Source organism: Eumetopias jubatus, unplaced genomic scaffold, assembly GCF_037043125.1.
Source record: "Eumetopias jubatus isolate StellerSeaLion01/CBP00866 unplaced genomic scaffold, mEumJub1_p1.0 scaffold_1, whole genome shotgun sequence".
Taxonomy (NCBI): Eukaryota; Metazoa; Chordata; class Mammalia; order Carnivora; family Otariidae; genus Eumetopias; species Eumetopias jubatus.
Genome location: NW_028274807.1, coordinates 123,673,258 through 123,692,230, shown reverse-complemented (window position 1 = coordinate 123,692,230; position 18,973 = coordinate 123,673,258). Strand labels below are relative to the sequence as shown.

General features: G+C 33.2%; 1 protein-coding gene across 2 annotated transcripts in view; it reads right to left on the bottom strand.

Moving 5' to 3' along the window:
* STAG1 (STAG1 cohesin complex component) overlaps positions 1–18,973 on the bottom strand; it is a 423,203-nt gene that overhangs the window by 154,713 nt on the left and 249,517 nt on the right. For both annotated transcript variants that reach the window (XM_028099176.2, XM_028099177.2), the window contains exons 7-9: positions 16,322–16,526; positions 3,893–4,044; positions 1,844–1,917 (exon numbers count right to left, since the gene is read on the bottom strand). In XM_028099176.2, coding sequence (XP_027954977.1) covers positions 1,844–1,917; positions 3,893–4,044; positions 16,322–16,526 — 431 coding nt within the window. The remainder of the gene's footprint in view (positions 1–1,843; positions 1,918–3,892; positions 4,045–16,321; positions 16,527–18,973) is intronic.

Below are 18,973 nucleotides of genomic sequence, written 5' to 3'. Positions count from 1 at the left end.
TCAAATAAATAAAATCTTTTAAAAAAAATTTAAAAATTGTGAATTTTTCAATACTTCACTGAATGTGTAGTTCATGCAAAAAAGAGTATATGAAACTCCGAACACTCCATACACGAAGTACAGGTCTTGGGCCTATTTTTTTTTAAGGCGAAATAAAGTGTTTTTCAGATAAATAAAAATTAAAAAATAGGCTGAAGTAAAATGGTAACAGATAGAAACTCAGGTATGAGGAGATCTGGATATGGTAAATTTATAAATATAAAAAATTCTGTTTTCTTATTTTTAAGTTTCCTAGAAAGACAGGTGGCTTTTATTTTTCTAATTGGTTGAACTAGTTCCCCAAATCCCAAATATCTCCAACTTTAGGGTGTGTGTGTGTATGTGTGTGTGTGTGTGTGGTGTGTAGTATGTGTCCCTATGAGGCTGTACAGTCTCTCTATCTTTTTTTAATCAGCTATTAGATTTTCCCAGTCTATTTTTATCTTCCAGTTTTTCCTAAAAGTTCCATTACCATTAAGGAAGTTAAGTGCAAGTTTATTAAACTTGCCTAAATTTCCTAATAATAAAGAAGATAACCACAAATTACTAGATAACAATAAGCTATTCTCTGGGTTGTTCAGTAGTGCACTGTATTTTTTTTTCTTCTTGCTGTTTGACCCCCTTCACCCATTTCTCCCACCCATCCTGCCTCTGGCAACCACCAATCTGTTCTCTGTATCTATGAGCTTGTTTTTTTGTTTTAAGATTCCACATATATCACCACAATATTTGTCTTTCTCTGCCTGACTGATTTTACTTAGCATAATGCTCTTGAGGTCCATCTATATTGTTGCAAATGGCAAGATCTCATTTTTTTTAATGGTTGAATAATATTCCGTTGTATATATACAATTTCTTTATCCATTCATTCATCTATAGGTTGTTTTTATATCTTGGCTACAGTAAATAATGCTCAATGAACATGGGGGTGCATATATCTTTTTGAGTTAGTTTTCTCTTCTTCTTTAAATAAATACCAAGAAGATCAAAAGATCCTTTTATGTTTTGAATTAAAACAAAATGTTTAAGTTAAAATATCAAAGCTATATTTCTTCCTTTTTAAAAAACGGACTTCCCTGTTTTAACTAACTTTAAATTAACTGGCCAATTAAAATCTCAAATGTGTCTAAAAACAGTTCTTCTATTATTGGTGTCTATCTACCTAAACATATCATATCATGCCTAATTAACAGAAGATAACAAGTATATGTATATGATTCATTAATTCTCTGTGAAATATGCTGTTTAAAAGTTCAGAGAAAGACAAACTAAGCTTGTTTGTCATGGAATATGACAAAAATACTTTGCAAATGCTTTGCTTCTATTTTCATCTATATAGCTGAAGGTAAAAAAGAGCTGTTGATTATTTACAGAGGTGCCCTTTTCTGTCAACTTTTATCTTCACAGGGGTATTTTTAAAAGACTGTTGATTAATCTGACCATAGAACAAGGTTGAGTATCACAGGACAGGAAGTAGAACATTAAATTTTTTTTTCAAATATCAAGACAATCACATTTTATTAAGGCCATATTAATTTAATAATATCATATTAATTAGTATTCCATAAGTACCAATGTAAGTACACTGAATTCCTCTAACAGTATATGTTCTGAATTTGCAAGAGTGTGGCAGTGGTACAATCTCCTCCACAACAACAGTATGATATTTATTTAGCCTTTATAGCCAAAGCTATTTTCCAGAAAACAAAACAAATAGTTTCATATTTTTATAATTACCTAGGACTACAAAGAAGCAATAAATTATTTAAGTTAAAAATCTAAGGTAATTTATAAAATCCCTTACCGGTATCTATGAACAAATATACCCTTAAAAATAGAGTTCATCATATTTTCAATTTCATCCTGGTTTTCCTGTAGCTGAAATGAAAGGAAAAAAAATTAAATCCTGATTTCATTTGAAATGTACAGTTTCAGTTATTTTTAATTCCTGGTTCTTCTCATTCTTGGTAATTATCAATCCTTTTTCTCACTTATTATTCAACAGATGTCGGAAATTACGGTTACTCTTGCATTACTTCAACAGCTTTACTATACTGACTTTAGAACCTCTTTGTCTCTCTTTACATAAACACACAATTACTAGCAAGGAGTGGTGTGGCTAACTGTGGCAAGATTCCAATCCCTAAAATTTTACCTGGTTTGGGAAGAAGCCTCAATTTCTATACCTCTTCCAACAATGTCAGGTCCCTGGCTTGTTTTGCCTCCCTTGGTAACAGGTCAGCCTTGATTATATTTGCCACTGTAAAAGAAACTTACTATTCTACCTAAAGTATCCAAATATTACTCTGCATCTGTTTAGTCCATAACTGAGAGTAAGCCAAGTTCCCAGCATAGAAGGCATAGAAGATAGGAAGGATCCTCGCCATTAGTGGTGGAATGCAGCAACAAAATAAAACAGTACAGAAATGATAAAAAATTCAGGCATTACTACTGATTAGAGTTAAAGTTTGAGCTTATTCACTGCTCAACAGGAATAAAAGCACTGATACAAAATTATATTCCAAGTGATATTTCTTATTACACTTTGTTCTGTGGTAATACTCTGTGAAATATTTGCTTTTATTACATGCAAGAATGTGAGAATAAAATTCCTTCTGACTTAACTCTTTTGCTGTATGCTTTATTTCAGGTTTATGGAAATAAGATTGGGAATACTTACACAGTAAATCATTCAAATTACTGCAACTTACTGTAAGTTTTAAAAATTACCTTTGCTGCATTTATTATATAAAAAAATTACTTTATAAGAGGCATACACTTTGGTAAGTAGTACTTACTGATGCACAGTTCCAAAATTTATTTTCACAATATTTCAAGTACGGTATATATTATGATTTTAACTGTGTTCCTTGGAAATTCATATGATGAAGTCCTGATGCCCCAGTACACCTCAAACCTTATTTGAAAATAGGACTGTGGCAGATGTAATTAGTTAAGATGGGGTCATTCTGGAGTAGGGTGGGCCCCAAATCCAATATGATTGGTGTCTTTATAGAAAGGAAAATTTTAGAGACAGACACATGGAATTCATGGAGAAACTGGAGTTATCTTCAACTTCTAGCTTACAGAAATGTGAGCTATTAATTTCTGTTCTTTAAGCCACTCAGTTTGTACTGTTATAGCAGCCCTAACACCCTAATACAGTATGGGTAATAATTTAGGCATAAGTTTGCTGCTTCCTGTTGCCTATTATAACCCATTATTTATTGATAATTTATTTGCAGCAATTTATTATTCTTTTTTCAAGTTAAAATACAGACTAATACTGTAGATTTAAAAATTTCCTAATGGGCAAATAAATATGTTACCTACTCAAAACCAGTTTAAAACACTTTCAGTATATATGTGAACATTTCAGTGTAAACCTGGAACCAACCTTATTCACAGGAATGCCTTATTTATTAGCTAATAAGTAGTCTTTGGCTTCCTTCTGGAAATGCAGCTTCGCTGACTCCTAGTTCTGACCTTAGTATTTATTATGCTTTCTGAACGCATAGCCTGATAATCCTTCTGAGTTACCTAACCCCCAGACTGTTTTCTTTCAAAAGGAGGATTGTTTTAGGATTCTCTTCTGCAGATGTAATTAGTTAAGATAGGGTCATTCTGGAATAGGGTGGGCTCCAAATCCAGTATGATTGGTGTCTTTATAGAAAGGAGAAATTTAGAGACACACACATGGAATTCATGGAGAAAGCACTCAGAGAGCACTCAGATAATCACTGGCTGACTGTTCCAGGTTAATTTGAAAAGTTTGAGATCATATAATCTAACTTAAATAAATTTAAAAATACACATACATCTTTTTACAGAGAATACGAAACATGAAACTTACCTCTTTGCGTTTCTGAAGAAGTAATTCCAATCTTTCATTGGCTCTCTTTCCAATCATTTTATTTCTCTCAGCTTCATATTGTCTTTGTGTATTATCCTGATGAATACTGAGGTTTAAGGCAACATTCACCAATGCAGTCATGAGCTTCATGGCTATGAAATAAAGGAAGATTACGGTATTCACCCATTAATCAGGTCTTCATCCATAAGATTACAAATTTATAATGGAAACGGATGACGGAAAGAAACTAGTCAGTTTCTATGTTTACAACTCAGTCATATATTAGAAAAGAAACTTATTTTATAGAAATAAAGTCATCATCTTAGACTGCAACATAATTTTCTGTGCCTCAGTGTCCCTATAGCTTGGTTCATTGACATTTCCCACTTAAAAACTGCCTCATCCTAACTATCAGAAGAAAGATTAACAACCCCTCTTCCCCACCCTCAAATATGCATACTTTAGTGAGGGCATACTAATCAAGCCTATTAGAACTCTATTCTGACCATTATACACAATTGCTTCTTTAATATCTTTAACTCAGACACTTCAAAGATGCCTTCGATGTTTACAATCAATTCATGATCTTTACCCAGATAGATGGTTCTCTGCCTGCTGTTCCGCACCTCAGTGAATGGCATAACCTCCAAACCCTGAAATACAGATCCTACCAAACTCATTAATTAAAAGTGTATCCTGTGAACTTCTGATTGACCTATTTTCCCCACAGTGTCAATGTACTTTTAAATGTTCACTTATATTTGCAAATCTTCAAATATTTTCAAACTTCTATTTCAAGTCATCTGAAAAACAGGTATGACACAAAGCTTAAACTTTTCTCTATTCATATTTATTTTCATTATTGAAATGGGTGATAGTGTAGAAAATATCGGTAAAAGAATAAGAGAGTTTGTGCAGGTAAATAACTTCCTTTTTTTTCTTCTAGGTTATTTATTTATCTGCAAATATGAATGAATGTACATTAATAAAAAATGGACCGATCAGTGTTTTGGAATACTGATCTACTTATCTGCAAACATATCCATAACCATATATGAGCATGCATTTCTCTTAAAACTTCACTATTTCCCTTTAATTACACACACAAATATACATAATACTACCTGTTATCTATTATCTACACACACACACACACAATTTGTCAACCTGAAACTATCTGCATTTGCCAACTCCATATTAATAGTGATTAATGCCCTTAAGCTAAAATATAAGACAAGATGTAAACAAATTTAAGTTAGTGAACACTTAGAAAAATATTTAATGAAAATATTTCTTTCCTAATATAGTGTCTCAATATAGTAAACTGAGAAATATTCCTGTTTCAAAATACAGGCTAGTGATTTTACAGTATTTTACACATTGTCAATAGGATATCTGACGATACTATGAAAGCTAAAAGTACTTTTTAAATTAACCTATATTAAAAAAAGGAGAAGAGCTCAAAGATAGGAGGGATATGGGGCATTCACACTGCCCAAGTCAGGGATAATGGTGTAACAGAGTTTGCCCTGAGTATACAAAATCATACCCAATGGAGCTTAATTTAGTATATACTTCTAGATCCCCAAAACAAAACAACTTGTAGATCAAGGAGTCAGAAAGCATTAAAATTAATACCAAGCCTGGCTAGAATTCACTAGAGGAAGCTAAAACACAGATTTTCTTCAATTTAAAGACCTTTGCTTTTGGGGCACCTGGGTGGCTCAGTCGGTTAAGTGCCTGCCTTTGGCTCAGATCATGATCTTGGGGTCCTGGGATCCAGTCCAAACATATCTTCATTTTATTGCATTTCACAAAAGTATTAGGTTGTGACAGATTGGTAATTTAAAAACTAATCTTTCATCAGAGAGAATTCAATAAACACTTATTTAGTGCTTCCTCAGTTATTTATCAATCCAACATGGACTTACCACTGTTCTAAAATACTAGAAGTACAAAATGGAATGAGACAGAGTATCTACCCTCATGATTACTACATTCTAGTGTGGAGCAGACAATAAACAAATACAGAATATACAAATGAAAAAAAGTATGTCAGTTAATGAAAAATCTATAAAGAAAAATATAGTATGATTTTTAAAAAGTATGGTAAAAACGTCAGAGAGTAAAAAGGATAGCCAGGCAGCTTGAAGGCCTCTCTGCAGAGCTCATATATGAACATGAAGTGAGGGAATGAACATGTGATCATATGACAGAACAGTGTCCCAGGGAGAGGGAGTAAAAAGTACAAAGGTTATGAGATAAATTGTTATGAGGAGGGAACTCAGAAAAGAGCAAGGGATTCAGTGTGGCTGAAGCACAGAAACAGGTAGAGGCAGGAAATAAGGGTTAAGGAAGAAACCAAGAGGCCAGGTTACAAGAGTTCTACTAGGATCTAGTTAGAACTCAGGAATTAAATCTAAATGAGGCAAGACCCACTAGAAAATATGGTGTGAATGGGAAACAGTCTGATTTAGATTTAAAACTGCAAACAGATTATAGTAAAACTGGAAGAAAGGAGACCAAATAGAAGAACAATGAGAGCTGAAAATATTTTGCCAAAAGTTTGCAATGATTCTCAAGATGTTGGCTTTGAGCAGCTCAGTAAAGCAATGTTGGTTTAGATTAAAGTGGTCTCAATAGGTAGAGAGATATTGAAGGCAGAGCTAAAAAAAAAAAAAAATGACAGGTTATAATGTAGGAAATAAGATAAAAAGAAAAGGCAAGGGTAATTAGAAAGCTTTGTGCTTATTAGGTATCTAAGTGGAAATATCCAGTAGCTATACATTTGGAAGCCATCATCAAAGACATTGTTATTTTGAGCCTTAAAACTAGACAGTACAACCCACCAATGAGTAACTATTCAGCCATTAGAAAAAATGAGGCATGATTTATGTGCTGAAAAGCCCACCAAGATATTTGTTGATAAAAAAAAGCAAGATGCCTGTCAGTATGTATATTATGCTATCATTTATACAAAAAAGAATGTGCTATTTATTTTTATGTGCCAGTCACTCTTCTAAGCTCTTTACACATACCTACTCATCATATACCTCACAATTTGTCAAGTAATTTTATTTTAATTGTTCCTTTTGTACAGAGAAGAAAACTGAGTCCCAGATCAGCTAAGAGACTTGGCAGAGACAGAATTTGATTACAGGCAGTCGTGCTCCACTGTCCAAGTTCTTAAGCACTACATCATACTGCCTCTCACTGAATATGTATATGCTATTATACTCATAATCTTTGAAAAAAATATATTAGACTAGCAACTTTGGTTGCCTTCAAGGAAGAGAATTTGATGACTGAGAGCCATGGACGGAAGAATGACATTTTACCATACAGTTTTTTATTTTGAATTTTAAATCATGTGAGTATATTACCTCTTCCACTATCATTATCTTTTGACAGAAATAATAAAACTATGGAATTGGTTTTCACTTTATTCACTAAGGAGTGAATAAAGACAGAAAAGATTAAAAAGTCTAAAAATTGAGTTCTGAGATAATTCAATATTTACAGTGTAGCTTTCTAAGATACACTATGACAGTGTATATTCCACAAAACAAGTGAAGATAGTAATTCAAGAAGGAAGAAGTAGCTATGTCTATCGAGAGAGAAAAGATGACATCTGGGAGCTTCCCAGTGATTTGGACAGTAAGAAGGTAATTGCTGACTACAACAATAGCAGAGACAGTAATATGGCAAAAATAGAAAACCGATTAGAGTGGGTTTAAAAAAGGAGAGGAGGACAGTAAGTAAAGACAGTGAATAGAAACAGTTGCAATTTACTGTAAAGAAAATGTAGGGAATGTAGCTAGAAGGGCATGAGGAAACAAGGGAGGATGTAATGGTCAGTCTTATTTGTCAACCTGGCTAGGCTACAGTATCCAGTTATTTAATCAAACACTAATCCAGGTGTTACTGTGAAGGTATTTTGTAGATATGGTTAACATCTACAATCGGTTGGTTTTAAGCAGAGGAAATTGCCCTCAATAATGTGGTGGGTTTCATCTAGTCACCTGAATACCTTAAGAACAAAATACTGAGGTTCCCTGGAGAAGCAATTTCTGCCTCAGGACTGTACAACTCCAGCCTGTTTCTAGCCTGCCGTTCTACCCTAGATTTCAAATTTGCCAGCTCCCACAATTGTGTGAGCCAACTCCTCGAAATAACTCCCTCTCCCCAAATATATCTTGGTATATACATATATATAAGATAGACATATCTTGGTATGTATTTGTGTGTGTATCAGTAAGTAAGTGTATCTCCTATTGGTTCTGTGTCTCTGGAGAGCCTTAACTAACAGAGAATGTTTCTAAAAGATAAAGGCTATCACAGCATATTAGTATAATGATAAGAATTATCTTATAAAAGTGGGGAAACTGAAGTCAGTAAAGAGAAAACAATTTGAAGAGCAAAGTTCTTGAGGCAGAGACCAGGGGTCAGATCTACTGCACAAGGGCAAGGACCAACCTTAGAGGTAACTGTAATAAGAGAAAAAGTAGAGTATAGGGGTATAGCTGCACCTAGATAAGTAGGTTTAGTCCTTGAAGAATTCTCTGTTGTCTCTATTAAGCAAGCAAAAATAATCAGCTAAGTGTGAAAAAAAAGAATAGGCATTACAGGTTTGAGAAGAAGGTATGAAATAATCTTGTAAGAAAGTAGGACTATCTATGTAGTAGAATACTTTAATTGGATTGCTAGGCAAAAGGTCCACTTGTGAGAAAAAGCTAAAGCCCAGACATTATGATGAGCCGGCCAGGTACCCAAAAATGATAAGAGATTTAACCAATCCCTCTATCTCTTAAAAACCCAACCAAAATAACAAAGTGAAAACAAATTTCATCTTCAATAAATTGAGAAAATACTTGCTAACCCAAAACACAATATATTAATATATGTACATGGAAAGCAGAAGGATGAGCAGAGCGTACGGATAAACCAAATGGTCAAAAAAGGAATTACAACTATGTGTACCTAAAAGAAAAATAAAAACTATTTTGCTCTGCAGAACCCAGAAGCGTTCAGGAATTACAAGTACTAGGTTCCACAGAAGATGGAGGGAGGTAAGTTGTGAAGAGTATTATTTCAGTTTGTATAATAAAGAATTAAAACTCTAAGCCTCTACTCCAACTTAGGCAGTCAAGCAATTTCTCCAACACACACCCACCTTGGAAGTCCAGAAAGTTTAATTCCCTCAATAAAATGAGCCAGAGATCTGGAATCATCAAACACAGAAGAGGGATATATGTGAAGTGCAGACTGCCCTAGATGCTGTTTCACCCTGTCCAACTCCCAAATGGTAGAGGGCAACTAAACTTAAGTAGATTGAAAGATCCTTCCGCAAAGAAGTTGAACTTCCCCAGGAAAAAAAATTATCAATACCAATAGTTTAGGATCTACAATGAAAACACTAGCTGACCACAGGACTGTCCTACAATGATGCTCATCAAAGAAGACAGAGCCACTGCCTCATCCTGTCAAACATATTCTCTTCTTTCTCTTTCCCCCCTCTCTCCCTCTCACATACACACACACCCTCCCTCTCTGGTAACTGCCTTTTTAGGGTCTCACTCTTAACAAGAGTAGAGAACCAAGAAACAGATATTTGAGGAAAGTTCCAACATGAAAGAGAGTGGTAAGAGCAGAGAATCAGAAGAATAGAGTAGGAAGCTGAAAAAAATTTCAGAGTAATAATTAACATTATCAAAGAGATTAAGAGAAGACATTAAATCCATGAAAGAGTGTTTTAAAAAAATAAAGACTTGGAAAATGAGAAACCTCAAGAGATTAACATCCAAGCAACAGATATTCAACAAAGAGTGCCAAGCATAATGAATGGGAAAAAATATATATACACATAAGGGTATATCACCATGATATTTCAGAACACCAAGAATAAAGAGAAAAATTTTAAAGCTTCCAAAGATAAGAAACAGGATCAGAATCAGAAGTTGAAACAGCACTGGACTTCTCAACAGAAACACTGGAAGCTAGATGAAAAACTTTGAAGAAAATTAAGCATGAGGATGTAATATACTTTTCAGGCAATGTAAAGTCTCAAATACATACTTCCCCAAAACCCCTTATCAAAGAACAAGCTAACCAAAAAGGAGAGAATAAATTAGGAAGGAAAGCAAAAGATGATAGGGACTCCAAAAAAAGACAAAGGATCCAAACAATGGTAAAAAAGCTAAATAGTTTAAAGGGCATCTAGATTGTAGAAAACGAACCTGCCATATCAGACATGATTATAAATAGTTAAAAGCACAGAAAATGCATGCTACAAAACTGATCCTATTATTTGTTTTAAAATAAAACAAAAAATCCTCATAAATATGCATACGAGAAAAAACTTAAAGGAAATACCAATATGTTCTGGGCACAATGATGAGGTGGTATAATTATGGCTAATTTTATTTTTGTACTTTTCTCCTTTTCTTAATACTCTATAATCAGTACAGTAATTTTATATGCACAGAAAATGTTTTAATGTACAACATGGAAATGTTAATGAAAAATACACAAAAAAAAATGTTCTCAATTTCTCTGCCCTCTTTAGAACTAAGCCAAGTAAGCTTTGTCATTCTATTGTAGTTAGAATATCAATTACTGAATGACTTGTATATGTTAACATTTAATATGAATTCATTTAAGCCTTACATTCCTGAGATAGGACTATTAGTATTAATAGTATACAGATGAGAAAAGTGAGGCACAGAAGTTGTCTAAGGTCACCAAGGTAACGAGTAAAAGATATGCAATGTTTGTAAAGTGATTTTAAAATCATGACTTCTTCACAAAAACTGGCCCCCAAAAGAAAGCTAATTTTCATACTTGATAAAGAAAGAGATAAATCTAAGAAAACGAAGGTTCAAAATAAAAAAGAAAATGAAGGTTCTTTAAAGTAGAAAACTTAACACATTACTTCTAATACTTACATTTACATATTGGAAATAAATTATTTACAGATTACATAATTGCATTTTTTAAAAGATTTTATTTTATTTATTTGACAGAGAGAAAGAGACTGTGAGAGAGGGAACACAAGCAGGGGGACTGGGAGAGAAGAAGCAGGCTTCCTGCAGAGGAGGGAGCCTGATGTGTGGCTTGATCCCAGGACCTTGGGATCATGACCTGAGCTGAAGGCAGATGCTTAACGACTGAGCCACCCAGGCGCCCCCCATAATTCCATTTTTAAGTTTACTGTATTTTACGGGTAATGTTATAGATATAATGGCACTCATGAATTCGGTAATTATTGGGCATTAATCCCATGAGAACCCTAAAGTCTACTCTATACAAATCCTGGAAAACTGGAAAGTGTTATCTCTAGAGGAGAGGTAAGAAAAACAAAAATGATAAAAAGAAAAAAAAGCAATAGTAATAGTATAAAGCAATGAGAAAGTAAGACTTTAGAAGAATTAAAAAAACAAAAAATATGAAGAAGAGATTATTTACACTTTATAGTCTACGTTTTGATGATGCCAGACTGACCTAAATTTTTCAAGTCCTAACCACAGAAACCAAAAGTACTCTGTGTAGCCCAGAGTTATAAAATACTTAATTGAATTTAATAAATAGAATTTGGGACCGATGAGCTAAAAAAATAAGTGAAATGAAAACGCATGCTATTAGTTTTCTTAATAGCAGTTTTTGAAAGATGTAATTTGTTTGTTTCTTATTTCCCCACTTGCAATACCTTTTACTACTAAAATAAGAGTAGATGTTCAATATATTCTGAGTAAAAACAGGATGAAGTCAAACATTGCCAACACTATTAGCTCTTTTTGTCATTACAGAGTAATAGGAGCAGCTTACTAAATGTCAGGCACTAGTCCATGCTCTCCTAATCTCTTTTTAATTAGATAACTATCATGATCTTCCTCACTTTGCATGAAAAGAAAATGAGGCCAGGTAAATTAAGGATTTGTCCAAGTTACGCAACTAGTAAAAGGCAGTGAGGGATATGGATCCGGACAGTCTGGCACAGAACCCATTTTTTGAACCACTATCTTTTATGGTTTCAGCAACTGAGAGCCAAAGAAAAGATGTCAATTTACTAAAGCAAAATGATTTTCAGTCCGTGACTGGAGAACAAAGCAATTTCATATACAGTATCTTTCCTTAGACTAAAAAAGTCCAGAGATTCTGACTTGGTTAGAAATGTTAGTCAACAATGAATCATATGTTAATATAAAATCAACCATATGTAAACATGAAAATGTTAAACAATGAGGTATAAAGAAATGTTTACTCCCTCAAGGATCTGAGAGTGACCTATTATTAACTACTGATGAAGACTGGCCTCCCAGCATACTGAGGCCACTTTACTGTCATATGATGATCTTAACCACATTTTCTGATTTTCCCAGAATTCACTTTAGCAAAAATTAGAATCAATCACTACACTATTAACACAAATTTTGTATTCTTAATCCCCCTTTGTTCAAATTAGCATTTTCACCTTAGTAGTGAGTGGTAGTCAATAGTAATCTATTTGTAACATCAGAGAAAATTATATAGGTGTGAAAACAGCAAAAAATAAAAAAGTTAAATCAATATTACCTATCCTGCAAATTACCATCTAACAAAAATTCAAAATCAACACTCTGTAAAGTATTGGCATACATTTTTAAAGCAAACGTCTAAAAATAATTTAACTATAGATCTAAAAAATAGACTCTCTGAGAGTAGAATTATCTTCATAATACCAAACAACAAAATGGCAAAACAAAGGGAATCCTATCTAATTTTGACCTTGGGGAAAAAAAGAGACTATTTCCTCATGAAAATTTCATCAAACTAGGGAATAAATAAATATGCTCAGTCTCAAATTCTAAATACACCAAAATAATGACAAAATGTTACTTATATAAATTATATTCGCAGTATGTTCAACTGAGGTAGCTATTTAGAATAGAAATAAGGGCATTTAATTCTAAAGATTAATAGTTAATGAAAATTATACTACAATGTAAAACACTAGGTCAAACAAATGGGTATGTTTTAAAATTCCAATTAAGTGAAGAGAAAAAAAAATAAGGAAAATATAAGATATAAGAGCTAACAGTCTGTTTCAATTTAATGACAAAAAGAATTCCAAAAAAAGGGGAAATACAGTTTACCTCCAATGGAAAAATGAGACTACTGTTAACTGTAGAATAAATAGACCTAAAGAACTACTGAATGATGAAAATTTTTAATAAAAATATGGTAAAAGTACACAATTAAATGCAATGCATAAATACTGACAATAGGGATACATTATATAACTGTATAAGAAAATGCGTTATTTGGAAAACCAATTAAAAGTACTACTGATAAGACCGCTCTGATGACTTATGAAGCTCTGGAACTCATCACATCTGTACCCTACAGAACAACTAACCTGATTGTCTCTCTTCTCAGCTAAGATATAAGCAATGTGAAGGAGCATTTTATTCCAAAGCCGATAATCATATCTGGCCATAACTGCCTTGTAACTGTCCATGCACATAGTCTTTGAAGCAGAGGATTAAATGTTCCTGCCCATTTTATCTAGTCCCCAAGACTCGTCCTGCAAAGTGAATAAAAATGATTATCTTTTAATCTACCCCTTGCATACATACCATTAAAAAAAAAAAAACAGAGAGGAGGGCAAAGATGAGGAAAAAAAATCCTTGAAAATACGGATAATTATTATCCAATCTGGACTTAAGTGCTCAGCAAGATCTGTGCTTTGTTGAAGGGTAGGTGATTGATAAGTCCCACATTTTATGAAACTCAGCCTTGGAAGATATGATCATGAATACAGACATATAGCAATTATAATAATATTTTGAAGTAAATTTTAAAATGACTTGAAAAATAAGTTTCCACTTTTAAAAAATCAGAATAAAAAATGTTGATTTCCTTCCATTTTTCTTGATATCTGATTTTTGAAAATAATTTCAAATTCAAATAGGCTAGATGATGATATACAAACAGCATAGACGAAAACAAAATGGCATTTATCAAGTAGTTTAAAAAGCTATCATGATCACAAATTGTAGGAAAAGAAAGGCAGAAAGGCACTGGAAGGAGGAGGAAGCGACTCAACTCAAAAGGAATAGAAGGAAAGCTATAATTAAAATATATTTAAGTATATGTAAAATTAGCATATATAGGTTGCCAGAAGGATAAATACAGGGAAAACAATACAATAATAAAAGTCACTGAAAATGGGCCAATGGAAAAGAGAGGGGAAATGAAGTCAGTAAAATATACTATGAGGTCAGTAAAATACAGTAATACTTCATTTACTAGTGGAGGACAAACGCAAATGAATTAAAGTGCATTTTTCAGGAAGCTGAGGCATTTTAAAAGTAAAACTGTTCTGCTTATTTCTACACTATTCTTTCTCTTGTGTTCTTAGGAGTATGTGGCACATGTTTAATCTTTTATACAGAATGCACACAGATTTCTGGATTAAAGAGAAGTACCCTGAAAAATAAAGTACCCTGCCCCAACAGAGAAGCCTCTAGGCTTCTCTCTTGTTCTCTCTCTCTCTCTCTCTCGACATTGTAAGCAAAATTTTTTGTCTTCTTTTTGAAATTTTATGAAATTTCATAATTCTATCAGCAGGAGAGCATTTCACATTTGCCCTCCATTCACTTGTTTCTCTTTCTCTCCTAGTCTTATGAAACAAAAATTAACTTTTTATGAGAGCAAGTTTGGCTATTCAGAAGCAATTTCTATCTTATGTTTAAGTTCTGTTATTTCAAACTGCTGCATTTACTATGCATCTGACAACCAGCTAAATGGGCATTACTGTCCGTAGAGGAAAATAAGTTCAAAACTAAATGGAATATATAAAGTAAAAAAGAAAAAAGCAAACTAAAATTAAGATGCTAAAAGTCATGAAATTAGAAAGAAAAAATGCGTAATAATCAGATAATTTAAAAATAATAGTGTATTTGCAGTACCTTTTAAAAGATCTCTTCTCCTTCCCAATAATGAGGAAGAAGATACTCTAAAAACACAGAATTTAAACTGTTTGGTGTTTGTTCTGTACAGAAATTTTTTCAGCAATAAACTGTATTTTTATTTTACCTTTTTATAAAAAGATAAAATTGGGTAGATCTTCCTCTTTTCCTAATAATAAGGAAAATGTTACTCTTGAAAATAAACTGTGTTTCATACAGACATGTAACTAAGAGAATAGTGGACACTAATATAGATCAACTACATTAAGTAGGGGGGAAAATAAGGAAAAGAAAAAAGAGGAGTGGAAAAAAACATGGATGACCCTAGGTAATACTATCATTTTGGCTTTAAGCAATAGATTAAGCCAGAAAATGACAAGATTTTAAACCACGTGTTCGCAATGCGTATTCCCCAAAGCATCAGCATCAGCATAATCTAAAATCTGTTAAACTCTGGGGGTAAGGCCATGCAATCTGTTTCAATAAGCCCTATAGATGATTCTGGTGCATGCAAAAGTTTGAGAACCAATGATTTAAATATATTTAATAAATGAGAAATTTAATTTAAATGCAAGATGAAATGCAATTAATGAAATTAAATCTGGTGTTTGTCATTGTAACGTGTAAGATGAATACAAAGTTACTGCTACTAAAAAGGATGTAATCTGGGAGTATTTACACACATGTGCATGTACACACACGTGCACACTCTACATCACAGATGAAAAAGAACAGTCATTTTAGGTAAGCATAGTTAAAGTAGTTGAGGGAAAACAGAACAATTGCTAAATTAATGAAATTGCCTTGTTATGGAGAAACAAGAAAAAAATAAATGCACTTGGCTGAGAAGTTCTCTAGATAATTATAAAATGAAAGAGTGAAAACTAATCCATCAATTCTTCAGATCAGCTAGCCTCCCTAAATGAACTGATTTCAAAGATACTATATCTAGATATACTCAGGTTATTACAGCAGTAGGAAGAGGAAGAATGCTGGCTACATAGCAATTGCAATTAGGTAGAATTGTTTCAAATATATAAACATTTACATACTTATGTGTAATAATAATGAGCAATAAAAGCAATGTAATTAAGTGAAAAAAATACTATGAATTTGGAATTTCAACTACTAATTTTGGGGTTTACCAAAGAATATGGCCTAGTGGACTCCTAAAATTTCTTGGATTATAATATAATGATGTATTAAAATAATTAAACGTTGAGAGAGAGAGATTTGCTGAAATTTGCCAGAAATTTTCAATTTTCATTCTCAAGGCAATCAAATGCCAGTAATCAAAATAGGCATACATCTTACCTAAACAGATAACACAAGCCATTCAGATGAATCTGGGGGAGGGAAGGGATGGTATTTTTTCAGGAGCACAGTAATTAAATTAATACTTAATCTAAATACATTTAAACAGCAATAGTACATATTTAACAAAACTAAATGAGAAAGAAATAAAATGTTGGTTACTTACCAGCAAGGGTACTTGTATGCCTAAAAGCTCTGACCTGGGAGTCTGACAAACCAGTCAAAAGGGAGATTACTGTGTCCATCATATACTCATCATAAATTATGCTATACTGACACTGTCGAATCAGGACTCCAATAAATTCACAAAAGTTCGAACGAAATTTTTTCCATTGAGGCCCAGGCATGGTAAGGGGATAATCACCACTGTCCTAAAAGGAATAAAAAGAACATATTAAATTTGACATATGATATCAATTTGATCAAAGTTTTCTTTCCTACCTATAAAGGAACATTTTCTTCTCAAAAGTAGATGTGGACAGATATTGAAGGTGACTTACACAGGTACGCTGATAGCTTTCTATTTATTGTTTGTTTTGATCTTCCACAACTAAATAATTCATGAAGTGCTCAAATCTGTTAATCAGAACAAGTATTTAATTCATTATTCTAAGCCAACATTCAAAAAAAATAGTTCCCATGTTGTTATATTTGGGTCCTAGTTGAGATAATTTGAAGTAAAAACAAAAAAAAAATTAAAGAAGTGTAGACTAGAAAGGATATTTGTGATTGAATTCAGATCGAAGTAATCAGGATTTCAGTACCACATAGCATCTTTCAATTCTTTAAAATAGAATTTTTAAAAATTGAGAATTTCAGGGGCGCCTGGGTGGCTCAGTCATTAAGCGTCTGCCTTCAGCTCGGGTCATGATCCCGGGGTCCTGGGATCGAGCCCCGCATCGGGCTCCCTGCTCAGCAGGGAGCCTGCTTCTCCCTCTCCCACTCCCCCTGCTTGTGTTCCCTCTCTCGCTGTGTCTCTCTCTGTCAAATAAATAAACAAAATCTTAAAAAAAAAAGATTAAAAAAAAAGAATTGAGAATTTCAAAAGTATTTCATTATGAAGTCCAAAACTAATTTTTTTTGCATCTGAAACTGCAACCTTATTTCTTCCAATTTTACTATAAATGTTCTATTAACTGTATTTTATAGAGCAGACTTATTAACTTTTCAAAGAAAAGAAATCTAGTATGGGCTCTTGGTATTACCAGATTGTGTCATCTTGTTTAAAACATGAAACTGAATGGGGTAATGGGATGATGGGCAATAAAGAGGGTACTTGATATAATGAACACTGGGTGTTATATGCAACAGATGAAACACTAAATAAACAAACAAAAAACAACATGAAAATGACACTGAACACAGTTAGAGGTTTCCCACTCTAGCCTAAAACATTTTGGTGGAGAAATATAAATTCACAAGGTAGAGAGTGAGAAATTCTGTGAACACAGTATCTGAATATTCTGAATTTCTGGCTGTTTGCTTTTGCTAAACCAAACTGCTGCTAGAAAATTAGTTATGAGGGAAGGCTTGGGCTGTGTTGGTATCTCAGGAAAGAAAACTAGTGTAATACTTAGAATAACAGAAAACTCCAAGAGCAAGGAACAGCTGGCTGAATCTTCCTAGTCCTTGAGATTGGGAGTGTCAGAGGTAGACGGGAGAGGATAAAAGAGTGGAAAGGTGAGATGCTTCTTCTCAAAGGTATCTCAACAGGCTGCTGCTGCTTCTGTATCACAAAAGCTCATTAGTGTAGAGCTTCTCCTGCTTTATACCAACTGTGAGATTCAGCCATTTAGTGCTCCTCCACAACAACAAAGAATAAAATTTATCTCAATAACCCATCTAAACAAGCCAACAGCAAGCAAGAGGAAAGGCAGAAAAATAAGCACTCAGAAGTAAATAATAAAAAACTAAAATACTTCAGAAGATTCAAATGTAGCACAAATCAAAATAAAAAAACTTTAAGGCTAAAATATTTTATTTACTGATTTATTTTTTGAGGTATAATTCACATATAACATTGTATTAGTTTCAGGTATACAATATAATGATTCAGTATTTGTAGATATTGTGAAATGATTACCACAATGAATCTAATTAACATCTGTCACCATACAGTTACAGAAATTCTTTTTCTTGTAATGAAAACTTTTAAGAGCTACTCTCTCAGCAACTTTCAAATATGTAAAATAGCATTAACTATAGTCATCATGCTGCTCATTATATCCCTATGACTTACATATTTTATAACTGAAGTTTATACCTTTTGACCCATTTGCCTGTCCCCAAACCTCCTACCACTGGCAATCACTAATCCGTTCTATCTATGAGCTCAGTGGGGTTTTTTGTTGATTTTTGGGTTTTTTGATTCCCCATGTAAGTGAGAGCATATGGTATTTGTCCTTTTCTGTCTTATTTCATTTAGCATAATGCCATCAAGGTCCATCCATGTTGTCATAATGGCAAGATTTCCTTTCTTTTTTAATGGCTGAATAATACTCTGTTGTGTGTATCATTCATATATATATATATATATATATATGCCACATTTTCTTTATCCACTCATCCACTGAATAGACACTTAGGCTGTTTCCACATCTTGGGTAATGTGCAATGAACATGGAGCTGAATACATCTAATATTCTCTTTCAAAATTAAAAAATTCAGTTGATGAATTGAAGGAAAGAACAGTCCTACTAATGATAGGAGATACCTTAGTAGCCTGGAAAATATTGTGTAAGAAATATCTGAGGAAAAAACATGTAACTTGCTAGATGGGCCTTCTGGAAAAGCCTTTTAAAATGGCCACACTAGGCAA